The following is a 13809-nucleotide window of genomic DNA, read 5'->3' as shown; positions in this document are numbered from 1 at the left end:
TTCCCTTCAGGAAGTCGGGTTCTAAGGATGGTAATTGTAACAGCCCGAAATCCAGGTTAGCTTTATGACCCTTCTTTTTTTGAGAGTTGGCAAATTAGTCCCTTAAGGTTGAAAGGTGGATTGGTGAGTACGTTGGGCGTATTGGGGTGTACGTCGTGTGTACTCACACGCTTAAATTGAACGCAGATTCGCCGGGTACGCTGGGCGTAGCGAGCCCAGATGCAAACTAATTTCTAGCTTTTGCACTATAAAAGGAACATGTAGTCCTTTGCACTAGCCACCATATCCTCTTGAGTGAGTCCTTAGAGAGCTTAGATTTGTGCTTTAGCTTGTGTGTGTGTTTTGAGCTTGAAGTTATCTTTTCAAGGTGAAGAAGGAGAAGAAGGAGCCATTGTTGGGGCTAGAAGTTGAAGAACAAGTGTAGATCCAAGTTCTACAGTAGTTGGAGATCCCTTCTAAGGTAAAACGCTCAAAGCTTTCCTTGTTCTTCAAAAGTTTTGCTTTTTGGACAATTTCTATGGTTTTTGGTTCAAAGTTGGAGACTTTGTGTGCAAGGAGTCTCCATGAACTTAGATCTGACATTTTCTAGTGTATTTTGTGTTGAGGATTCATAAAAATCCAGTCTTGGACGTGGATCTTGTGTCATGCATGAGTTATAGTCTCATTATGGAAAGAGGAAAGGTGTTTTGAGCACAAAATGACCTTTACAACCATGCAAAGGCTTAAAGGTTTCAACTTTATGGATTAAGTCATATTAGAGGAGTCAGATCTGAAGTTTGGATGCAAGTCTTAACCAATTAAGACCTGAATGAGATGGATAGGGAAACTGGGCATTACGCTGGGCGTAATCCTAGTACGTGTCGCGTACGAGGTCGCGTTCCCCGTTTCTGGAGAGCAAGGGTACGCCCCGTCTACAGCAGTTGGTACGCCCCACGTACTGCTTGCTGTTGACCTTCGTTGACTTTTAGGGTTTTAGTCAACATGTGGACCTTTAAGTTAGGGAGGGGTAAAATGGTCTTTTACCCTTCTGTGGAATTGTAGAAAGGAATATAGTATAGCCTTGAGAACCGTTAATGATATGGAGTAACTACTTGATGTGATCAGGCGAGGTTAGGTCGTTGTTGCGAGATTCAGAGATATCGAGCACGTGAGACAATAGACATCATACGAGGTGAGTCTTCTCACTATAATGTACCTGGAAGGGTACCTATGTGTGACTGGAAGGTCTGGTATGCTATAAGATATATGCATTGTATGTTATTAGTTGCCTGTTTTGTATGCGTTATGTATGCTATGCTTGATATGGGCCGGAAGGCATTATGATATGGGCCGGAAGGCATTATGATGTAGATCGGAAGGTTAGGGAGTTATGGACCGGAAGGTTGACATGGGTAGGACCGGAAAGTTTACCGGGTTGGGACAAAAGTCCCCTAAGACACATGGACCGGAAGGTCATGGCTTGGAAGGGCGTATGTGTGTAAGTCGTATATTGGGAATCTCACTAAGTATTTATGCTTACAGTTGTTGTGTTATGTGTTTCAGGTACTAGAGAGGACCGTGGGAAGGTGCTGACATGACTCATACACACACACACTGGCGGATTTGGATATATTTGATCTTGGGATTTGACATGTTTTGTGTTATGACTATGTTACATTGGATTTTATGGTTTGTCTTGAATGAAATTATGTTTTAAAGAAAGGAAAAATTGTTTTGAAAATTTATGTTGTTTCAGTAAGGAATGATTTCGAGGACGAAATCGAATTGAAGTGGGGGAGAGTTGTAACATCTCAAGTTTTGTCATTTGAAGTCCTTTGGGATAGAAGGGTAAAGCCATGAAGAGACTAAGGGCTATATTGTAATTTTGGGACCAGGAGGAGTACACTGAGCGTACATATGGGTACGCAGGGCGTACTAGGGCGTGTCCTAATACGTTGGGCATACACTTGTGTAAGCTGGGCATACTCATAAAGGATGAAAACCCTAATGTCTCGGGTTGGGGGCTATATAAACATCCTTATGGCTCATTTTCTCTCGTCCTTCTCAGGTTCCATCTTCCAGAAACGTCCCAAAACCCTAGCTCTTGTGTGTGAGAGTGAGTTGGTGGGTATTTTGAACTCTTTAAGGTAAAGCCATTGCAACAAATAGTTGAAGAAGGAGACTGGCTTGTAGATCTGAGGTGTGTTGTGCTCTAGAAGCTCCAGAAGGTAAAAATCTTCAAACTTTGTGCTTGTAGGTCATAGATCTAGCCTTTCTAGCATTATGGAACCATTTCTTGTCCCAGAAACCCCAATATGGAGCATGATGCATTTTAGACGAGATAAGCTGTCCTTTCAGGACTTTGAAGAGGTCTCAAGTGATAAAAATAAGGTTGTAATGGCTTAAGATGTCCCATGCATGATGTAGAAGGGTCTTAATGGATTAAAACCTTGGATTAAGAGCTTTCTGGACGTCCAAAGTGATAAAGTTTGGGACTTTATTATTCCTAGGCACATTTGGTCACTAGATTTGGAGTTTGGGCATAAGTGCTTAAGCCATTAAGCACTTATTAAGGTTTTGGTGAAACCCTGCGTAAGATTCTGTATGCATAGCGTACTAAGTCAATGGCCCGTTTTCCAGTCAATGCGAGACTCGCGTACTCCCCATATAGCCTTGGGGTACGCCCAACGTATGTCTTCTATAGACTTTTGGTGTTTTGGACTTTGGGTTTGGGCTAACTTTTGGGCTAGTAAGGTTTAGTCCTTGCTGGACTTTCTGAGTAGATATGTCTTGGAGCAGTTTTGGTAAGAGTGGATCATGGTGTTAAGCGCAATGATGAAGTTGGGCTCAATTTAGTAAATTGGGCCAATAATAGGCCTTGCATAAAAACTATCAAGGTTATGGACTTGGAATTGGGCTTTGGCCTAATAAAAGGGAATAGACATGATGGATTTGGTGGACCCCTTTTTGCCAAGATTGTTATGTTGTGTAATGACTTGGTATTTATTATGTGATAGTTCGGGATTTCTAGTGACATAGCCGTTTGGGAGTTCGTTTCTTCAGTTCAGATAGGCGATGCGAGGTGAGTTATCCTCACTATATCAACAGTGTCTAAGGCACCAAGGCCGACCCTTTCTCAGATTGTATACTGGTATTTGTTTGATATGGTTATTGATCTGTTAGATGGTTGTCTTGGTAATTAGGACGGTATTACGTTTAGTGACCTGGTTTAGGTCGGTAGCATGGTATATAGGATGATGATATGATTAGTGACCGGTTAGGTCGGCATCTTGGTTAGGATGTTGCTATGCTATATGGTCTGTAGATTGTTTTGTTTTTCTATGGAATGTTATGTGATTATCTGTTATATGTGCACATGGTTGTTTGATTGGGGTTGGGTTGAGGCGGGTCATTCTTTGTGTTGTAGGCCAACATACAAGGGCGAATTGGATAGACTGCAGACCAGGGAGGGTCCATAGTCAGGCCGAAGGCCCAATGAGCGGTCTGGATAGGATGGAGGCCCAAGAGGGCGGTCTAGACGTGCCGAGGCTTGGAGAGTGGACCAGACAGACTGAAGGCCCGGTGCAGGCGGTCCAGTCATACTGTAGACTCAAGGAGTGGACCAGGTGGACTGAAGGCTCGGTGCGGGCGGACCAGTCACACTGCAGACTCGAGATGCATGGATGTTCTGTATTTGTTGATATGATATGGTTATGGTATTGTTGAGGTAGGTATTTTGGGGGTAACTCACTAATCTTTCGGGCTTATAGTTTCAGTTTATTGTTTCAGGTTTAGCGGATGACCGTGGCAAGGCGAAGGTATGACCATACACTTCCTCGATTAACGATTATGATTTATGTGAACTTTGATGTTTTAACTATTCTGAAAACAAATTATAATAACTGAATGGTTTTATATGATTTAAAAAGTTTTAAAGTGGCTCGAATTTTATGGATATTACACAATCTATGATAAGGTTTTTACTTTAGCTACTTTAAAGAATCGAATGGTCACACTCTAATTACCTTACATCATAGGATACAATGGCTAGACCCATGTATCCATAATTCAAACTCTAGCACAAAAGACACCTTCCTTCATGTACTAATGGGATATAATCACCGATAGGTAGCACTTCTAGTTATAAGCTGCTTAGCATTAGCGATGGCTGCGATACTTGTCGATTGCTCTGTTTCCCTTCAAAAAGTCAGATACTACATCGAACATGGGTCTCTGAATTGAGTAACTTACTTTGTAGATTTATCTTGTTCGGGCTTGATTTGATATGACCACTAGGTTCGGAATAGCATTTATATTTGTAGTCATCACCGAAACGAAGGTAATGACAGAAAAAAAAAAAAAAAAAAAAAAAACAACAACTCAACTACTAGTGTCTTAGTAACATTGTAACTTTTTATGATCCAAATGCAAATCCTATGCTTTCTGCAGTATATGTCTCTAATACCTTTCACACCTACTTATACTCCTTCTAAAAATTACTTCCCGATTCTCCAAGTCGCCATACAAGAAAATTCATATAGCAATTTAACACATCGAATAGTATAACATAATTGGAGATTGTATTATTTCACGAAAAATATTACAATTTTATTCAAGTTCATCATACTCTATGCCTCTTATATTAGGCTACATAATATAACATTATTTATATGACTACTTCTTATCTTGAACTCTGGATAAGTAGTTCCCTTATTCTTGATCTTCTGCAGCGAAATTTACTCCATTAACGATTATATTGTGTGCTCCTAAATTTGGCATTAATGGCACCTTCGGCCTTACTTTTTCGTTTTTCTTTGGACAATCCTTCGAAATATGTCCCTTATCTCCACGTATGTAATATACCTTGGCCTTGAACATACAATCTTTTGAATAGTAACCAACCCTTCCGCACTTATAGCAGGTACAAAGTTTTAAAAAAAAAATCACAGTAACGTCACTAATCCACTATTCATAGACGACATCACCTACGAAAATGGTTGCGCTTTCGTTATTTTATAGCAAAGAAAAATAAAATAATTATTATGGTTATTTTCTCTAATCTGACTATTACCTTTAAAAAAATCTTTTTCCCATTCGTCACGTTATGATTAGCACTTAGATATTGGTGAGAAACCTTATCAATCATAGTTTCTCATATTAAATACGATTAGGTCCTAAATATTATGAGACACGTCATCCATCATAGTTTCTCATATTGAATTTTGTTTTATATGTTTATTATTCATTTTTTAGAGTTTTGTTATATGTATAGTTTGATATAAATCCATTTCCTTTTCATTTGTTATAAATAAACTTATTTTCATTCAAAATTTCTTTTGTTGTTTTTTTTTCTTGTATTTTGATTTTTTTATCTATCTATTTTTATTTTTCATCTTCAACCAAAGAAATAATAAAAATAAAAAACAAAAAAATCAAAATACAAAAAAACAAAACAGAAAAAAAAATCTTTATTCTTTTCATTTGGATTGTCATTGTGGCGAGAGTGATGGTGAGAACAGTGTCGAATCTAAAACGAAAAATAACGTAATTCTTTATTTAAATGAAACTGAAAAAAATATGAAATTATATGTTTTTTACCAAAAATAAGGTAGATCCTAAATTTTTTCTATATATATTTGTTGTATTGAAAAAGAAAAAATGGTAGGTCCTAAAACCTAACTTGTTAATGCTTAGTGAGGGTAATATGTCATCTATGGATTAATAATACAAATACTTTTGAAAAAAAAAAAGAAAAAACTGAATAACAATATAGTTTTTTCACATGTACTTAAATCATAACAAAAAAAAAATAATAATAAAAACATATTACGATCGAACAAAAAAAAAGATATACAGGAAACATGATTCCATTAATTCATTCAACTTTTTTAATAATATTATTTAATTGGATAATAATAATAATAATAATAATAATAATAATAATAATAATAATAATAATAATAATAATAATAATAATAATAATAATAAGAACATTAAAAAATAACAAAATAAATAAATAAAATAAAAGATAATAAGTAAAGATATAATAAAACATCATTAGTAATTTTGGTTTTATAAAAAATTGTACGTCTAGTTTCTATGTTTACGATTTTTTAATGTGGTTTATAAAAAACCATATGTTAAAAATTGTTTGTTTATTTTCCACTGCTGTAAAAATCCTGATTACGTCCCGATTAATCTCCGATTAATCCCTAGGTGCTACTCGACCGATTAGAGGGCGCCTAGCGATTAATCTTTGCATACATAATAAGTGAAACATTATAAAACGATTAATTTTAACATTTTGAAGAAATTTTATCTCAATGGAAACTATTTGATGCATGATTAGTGTTGTATTAATCATATTAACCTATTTTGTTATCAAATTAATGGTATTTACGAACTTTGATATGATATTAGTCATATTTTTTTTTCTAAAATTCAACAAATTAGCAATTAATGGTACCCGATTAATCCCCCGATTAATCTCCGCCTAGTCGATTAATCCATTGACCCCAATCCACCGACTAGCTAACGTCGAGCGATTTTTGCAACCTTGTTATTTTCTATGTTTATGATTCTGCATTCAGTTATCAATGTCAAAAATCAATAAACGATCATATGCCATGATTTGAAATAGCGGTTATCGTAGTGAAATATCAGTGACATAGCGGGTTTTTTATATCATGTAGAATATATATATATATATATATATATATATATATATATATATATATATATATATATATACACACACACACACACCACTAATAAAAATTAGACGACTACTAATGGACTACAAGCTACTGTCGTAGCTATTAGAGTATGTGGTATGGGCCAAAACGAGAGGTAACTCGTGTGACACGGCACGCCTTAACGGCGTCGTGACGGGGTGGGGGGAGGGGGGGAGAACACCGCCCCCTACTCGTTTTTGCCCATCGAGATTGAAGCTCGTTGGTGTCGCGACTGGATGAAACGCACAAAATTTAAACGTTTTCAAACGTTTAAATGGCAATGGTATAAAAAAACTAACTATTAAAACAAATCATTTACCCTATAAATACCTATCATTTTATAAAAAAATTCACACAATTGCTCTTATCCTTTCTACATAGTTTCAATTATCTTCAAAAAAAAAATGGACCATCTCGACTCGTCCGATGATTCAGATGACGATATTTTCTTCAGGATGATGTATAATTATTACACTACCGACCTACTATAACCAAACCCAGCCCCGCTACTAACAAGACGTGCGATGTTAAACAGAAATCGCGAGGAATAACACAAACATCTATATCGCGATTACTTTGCGGATAATTGTGTATACGGGGCAAAGGACTTCAAAAGAAGATTTCATTTGGGTAGGGATATATTCTTACGAATCCTCAACGCCTTGGAAAGTCAGTATCGCTTCTTTACTATACTTTTATACAAAATAAATAACAATGTACTACATGTTTATTTAATTTTACAGCATATGCAATATATTACTAAACTGCAGTTAATTTATGTTTAGGTATGAATTTTCCAATTAAGATATGATGCTAGAGATAGACGAGGGTTTACAACGTTACAGTAATGTGTTGCGACCCTTCGTTTGATGGCTATGGGGGAGTCACCCGACACCATGTACGACTATATGAGAATGTCTGAAAGAACCGCAAGAGAGAGTTTGTATACATTGTCAAGGGGTGTTGTTGAAACATTTGGAGACGTGTATTTGCGGAAACATTCGTTGCATGATTTGCAAGAATTGTATGTGGCGCATGAAGAACGCCATGGGTTTCCCGGAATGATCGGAAGCATTGATTGCACACATTGGAAATGGAAAATTTGTCTGGTAGCATAGAAATGACAATACTCAAGTGGTCATCACGGATCACCTTCGTTGGTTTTAAAGGCTGTTGCTTCTAAAGATTTATGGATTTGGCATGCATTTTTTTGGTATTCCGAGTTCCAACAACGACGTCAACATTCTTGATCAGTCGCCAATATTTGACGATCTTTTGAATGCAAAGGCCCCAAATGCTCCTTTCACGGTGAATGGAAACGAATACAAATATGGGTATTACCTTACAGATGGAATATATCCTCAGTATTCCACATTCGTGAAGACATTCCGCGACTCGATTGAAGAACGAGACAATTTTTTTAAAAGAAGACAAGAAGGAGCACGTAAGGATGTGGAACGTGCTTTTGGAGTGCTGAAGGTGAAGTGACATATAGTCGAACATGCAGCACGACCATTGGATTTAGAAACTCTACGATATATCATATATGCATGTATCATGATGCATAACATGGTAGTAGAAGATAAAAGGCGAAATAATGTACGCTTTATCCCAACGGAGCTAGACACGTTCAGTTTCAACCAAGAACAACATAGTATTTGCATCATGTTGTTGATATCTAGGACAAAAATAAACACAGACAACTCCGAGAAGACTTGACGGATTATATATCCTATGGTAACAATAACGATAACGAATATCTTTTTTTTTTTTTTTTTTTGAATTTGGATTTTATTTATTGAATTTGTTGTTATGTGTAATTTAATCTCTATGTTAATTTTAATCTTTAAAAATTATTATATGTTATTTATAATTTTTAAACTTTATGTTTTATTTATTATGTTATATTTAAAAAATATTGTCTAAATTAAGAAAAAAAATTCAAAAAAAAAAATTATAAAATGAAAAAAAAAAATTTGGTGTTATAACAATATACAATATAGTGATCATTTCCTCACGTGGTGTTATAACACTATTAATGTTGTGATATGTGATATAGCACCAAAATGATGTTAGATATAGTTGACCGTAGATAGTGCTTTTAAAAAATACACAAATCAAATGCTTGCCAATTTAAAGAATGCATTTAATTAAATTACAGAAATTAGAATACGTTTAATTAATTCTTTCGTTATCGTTCGTCGAATAGAGAAAAGAAAAGGTAATGCCGACTTCCAATTTAATGAGCAATAAATACAATCTGATGAGTTGGCACATTAAAATGCAAAAGGAAATGCCGACTTCCAATTTTCAGAGAATATCGATAAAAAGCACTATATTGAAATCCAAATTGCGGTGGAATTGTGGAGTATATTGGCGCAATTACCGGGACCGATATAAGCTAACACTATTTTGTTTAGGTCCGTAATCCGGTATCACACCGAGATCTCACCGGGTGAGATTAACTGCATAAAACTATTTAATAATAATAATAATAATAATAATAATAATAATAATAATAATAATAATAATAATTATTATAAAAGACAAAAAACAAATAAAAAAATAATAAACAAGCTAAAATGGTTCGGCTTGATGTGTTCCCAGGTAAATCTTTCTCGGATAACTACCAATTTGATGTTGCTAGTAGTGCTTCTCAAGGGAGGTTGAGAGGTCTTTTGACAGATTGAGATCGATCTACTTTTAAGAAGATGAAAGTGTGGTCCATGGAAAGTGTTTTGGTGGTGGAAGGGAAGATAATTGCAAACGGGATTAGATGTTTTCTTGTAAATATTATGCTCCTCAAGATTGGCGAAAGAAAAAAGAGGTCCGAAATTTTATATTTTCTTTTATTTCTTCGAGCGTGGGAGAGTTTCTATTGTTTGGTGATTTCAATGTGGCGTGTCATCATAATGAAAGAAGTTGGGCAATTTTCTGCCAGATTGAAGCTAATGATTTTAATAATTTTATTGTTAATTCATATCTGGCGGATAATCATATGGGTGGGAGAAGATTCATTAGAGTCGATAGGCTTTGTTCGAAAATGGCAAAGGTAGATCATTTTTTGGTAACTAATGGTGTGTTTGATATTTTTCCAGATCTGGTTGGCACGGTGCTTCCTCGTATGTGGTTTGATCAGGCCCTTATTGTGCTAAAGAAGCAACATGTTGATTATGGTCCTATGCCGTTTAAACTCTTTAACGCGTGGTTTGAAATGGAAGGGTTTGAGCAAATAGTTTTGGATGCATGGAACTAGAATGATGACTTTGTAACTACAAACAAATTCATTGTGTTTAAAAATAAGTTGAAGCTTGTAAAAGATAAACTGAAGGAGTGGCATAAAAATATGGCTGCCAAAAATTATGGAAATCGGAGAAGTTTGCTTAACAGATTGGATGATATTGACAGTATTATAGATAGTGGAAATTGAGATGAAGATTTGGTTTTGGCTAAAATTGATATCTTGAAGTTGTTGTCAGATTTGGTGAATCTAAAAGGTATGGATGCAGCTTAAAAGGTTAAATTAATGTAATATCACACCCCAAAACCGAGAACGGCAGAATACGTTCTGGGGTGGAGGACATCATGTACAGTATCATAACAATTGTATAATAGTAAAAACAAACGACAACAACCATTGCATTAATATAGTAATTGTAAATACAAACTTGTTGTGTACAGTTAATAGATACCAAAAGTATAACAAAAATAAAAGATGGGTCTTGTATATGCTCCATCTTCTCAAAAGCTGCACCAGTACCTGTCTATCTTTGACCTGAGAATATAAGTTATTTTGAAAACGAGTATCAGCATAAAGCTGATGAGTTCATAAGATTTTAGTGTCATTGCTTGTATAAAAGTGTCTAAAATCATGTAATATAAAAGCTGAAATAAATGTTGAGAGTAGAAGAAATCCCTAGAAAATCCTATATTTTCCAGTATTGTATATTTGTAAGTTAAATCCTTTGAGTGTGTAAAAGTATTTTCATTGAAACTTTCAGTGTTACGAATAAAGTAATAAATTTCATACAAGTAACGTAAATGAGTAAAAGTATAGCTGATTGACTGTAGTAGTGTTGCAAACTTCAATATATATTTATTTACTTCAGGAAATTAGCTTAGACTTTAAGTCTTAGTGTGTTAATTTGGATATGGATGTGATTTCTCATGTAACCAAACTGAGTGATTATAGAGGACCCGATGACCTTCCCGGTCATTCGTAGTGTAGTGATGTAGTGCCACCCCTGGGCCTAGTAGGCTTGGAATGTAATTAACAATCGGGATGTAATAGCGTTCATCCTGTATAGATCTATACATGTAGTGTTGCTTTCCTTCCGGGAAGCCCTGCTTACATGGTATTTACGTAGTAGAGTGTCGTATAGAGGAATAGTGTGTTATATTATGGATTAGTGTATTCTCTTGTATTATAGTATAGTAACTTTTAGTATAGTATACAAAGTGTTCTCTTAAACGTATCTTAACTCGTGATAGTAGTAATTATGGCGGGTATCATAGTGATAGAGGTAACGAGTAGTAGTATTAACTATACCTATTATAGTTAAATAGAGTGTGGAATCACATGCCTTTGATTTACAAAGGTATTAAATAAGATGAAAACTTTCATATCTAACACAAATATATATGATATATAACTAAGAAATCAACAACAATCGGACGGATAACAATATACCCTAAGACCACAATCAAACAAGAACAGGAAATAAGGTGAGCTATCGGTCCTAAGTCCTTCATGTCTTATTTATATAAATATATTGATGTCGATATAGTTTAAAAGAAAAGTAGTTTAAACACAGTTTGAAACTAGTTTAACAACAATTTAACTTAGAAAATGTGTTTGATAAATATTTAAAACAGTTTTATTAACAAATAGCTAAAAGTGTAGAAAATCCTTTGTGGTTGTAAGTTATAAATCACATATGATTAGGAACTAGAACTTGTTGCATTCACATGTATCCTCCCCCTAAAACATGCAAAAACATTAAAAAGGTTAATTAATGGGTATGAACTCACCTGTAGCGAGTACATCGGGTGGAAGTGTCGGATGAGCGTTTGGTGTCAAGTAAAGACTTGTACACACTCTATGACCCTAGTAACATATGAAGACATATGTTTACAAGTAATTAGTGATTAAGACACTAATTAAACACATATAGATATCCTAATGTGAAGGAAAACTCTATGGTCAAGTGCTAGAAGGCTATTGGGTTGCAAGGAAGGAGTTTTAAGCTTCACTATGGAGTTTACTCCTCACATACTCACCTTAGGCGAGTTTACGGCTGAGGGACCACCTCCCCCATGAGTTTACGGCCATAAAATCATGGGAGGAGTGTATTTATGTGTTTTCAAGTCTCTTGTGTCTCTAGGAAGGGTTCCAAGTCAAATTCCAAGGTTTGAGGGGTGTTTAAGGTTCAAAAGGGGCACTCCCTTGGAGTTTGCGGTCCTAGGACCACTCCTTGGGAGTTTATGGTCGTGAACCCCATGGTTTACGACCGTGAACTCTTGGACACCCCTTATGCTTCGATTTTTGAGGTCATTTGTTCACTTCTATATGATTCTAGGTGAAGGTATAAGGCTAATTAGGGGGTTAAAGGCTCAATTTGTATAGTTTAAGGGAGTTTACGGCTTAATGGTGTTCTTGGGCCGTAAACCCTCTTTTAAGCCTTTAAACATAAGATTTAATGTGTAAAACAATTCTAGGGTATGTTCTAAGTTAGCCTCTAAGCCTAAGGAAGAGATTTGGGGGCATTTTGGCACACTTTTAGGGTTTTACGACCCTAGAGTGTTCCTGGGATGTAAACTCCTTACTCTTGGCCTTCTTGGACGATTTTTAAGCTATAATGACATGCAATGGATTGTAGAACAATCTAGGGTAAGAGTACTTACAGTTTGGAGAGAAAACTAGTAGATTTCGGAAGAACCGGGCCTTGAAGAGAGAGAGAGAGTAGAGAGAGAGAGAGGGACTAGGGTGGTAAAAGTTCTAACTTTGTGACCATTCAACCCTTATATAGGGTTTGAGTTTGTGGCCAGGTGGCATTTTACCCGATACCGATGTTAAACGGGGCTTATGGTCGTACCCGATTAAATGGTTGTATTTTAAATTCGTTTGTAATTAAAACTTCTTAAAAGGATATTTAGGGTGTTTCCCCGCATTCCTAATTTATTCCGATTCTTATGAAGTAATAGTAAAAGTACAAATTTTTATTTGTTTGATCCTAATGTTAACGGAAAAGCTAAATAAGAACGAGTTCTATTAATGGAAAATGGGTTACAGTGACAAAATAATTTCGGGTTGTCACATCATCCCCCCGTTGGAGGGAATTCCTTCCCAAAATTAGATTTCAACAATCATGTTAGTACAAGATAACTAAGCGAAAAGATGGGGATACTTAAGCTTCATTTGATCCTCGTGTTCCCAAGTGAATTCTGGCCCTCGCTTGGCGTTCCATCGAACCTTCACGATTGGGATGCGGCTTAGTTTCATTCGTTTAACCTCCCGATCCATGATTTCCACAGGTTCTTCCACAAAGTTGAGGCTTTCGTTGATCTTGATCTCGTCTAGTGGGATTACTAGGGTTTCATCAGATAGGCACTTTCTCAAGTTCGAGACGTTGAAGGTAGAGTGTATGTTACTGAGCTCGTGGGGTAGGTTAAGTTTGTAAGCTACGGGGCCGATTCTGGTGAGAATCTCGAAAGGCCCTATGTATCTTGGATTCAGCTTTCCACGCTTCCCAAAGCGTATTGTGCCCTTCCAGGGAGAGACTTTCAAAAGGACTCGGTCTCCCACCTGGAATTCCAAGGGTTTTCTCCATTTGTCTGCGTAGCTTTTTCGTCGATCTCTAGCGGCTTTTAGTCGTTCACGAATCTGTACGATCTTCTCGGTCATTTCTCGAATGATCTCTGGACCCGTGAGAGTGCTGTCATGAATGCGTCCTTTAGCTAACTGAGTGTCACCCACCTCAGCCCAACATAGAGGGGGTCTACACTTTCAGCCATAGAGGGCTTCGACTGGGGGTGCCTTAATGCTTGTGTGATAACTGTTGTTGTAGGAAAACTCGACAAGGGGAAAGTTGGTATC

The 13809-nt window shown here is 36.2% G+C and overlaps 1 protein-coding gene across 1 annotated transcript; it reads left to right on the top strand.

The window, feature by feature from the left end:
- The first annotated feature begins 7588 nt into the window (after positions 1-7588).
- LOC145045871 (uncharacterized) lies at positions 7589-8201 on the top strand. Its single transcript, XM_078994168.1, has 2 exons — positions 7589-7822; positions 7899-8201. The coding sequence occupies exons 1-2, from the start codon at positions 7589-7591 to the stop codon at positions 8199-8201; spliced, it is 537 nt and encodes a 178-aa protein (XP_078850294.1).
- The last annotated feature ends 5608 nt before the right edge of the window (positions 8202-13809 follow it).

Source organism: Lactuca saligna, chromosome 5, assembly GCF_052625555.1.
Source record: "Lactuca saligna cultivar CGN05327 chromosome 5, ASM5262555v1, whole genome shotgun sequence".
Lineage (NCBI taxonomy): Eukaryota > Viridiplantae > Streptophyta > Magnoliopsida > Asterales > Asteraceae > Lactuca > Lactuca saligna.
Note: the sequence above shows the minus strand (reverse complement) of the source record. Positions and strands in the feature narration are given on the sequence as shown.

What these genes read in the sequence shown, in the direction of transcription:
- LOC145045871 (XM_078994168.1), top strand. Translation starts at nt 7,589, where the DNA reads ATGGGGGAGTCACCCGACACCATGTACGACTATATGAGAATGTCTGAA. An exon ending in GGAAATGGAAAATTTGTCTG is followed by an intron (nt 7,823 to 7,898) that starts GTAGCATAGAAA and finishes TTGCTTCTAAAG; the next exon opens with ATTTATGGATTTGGCATGCA.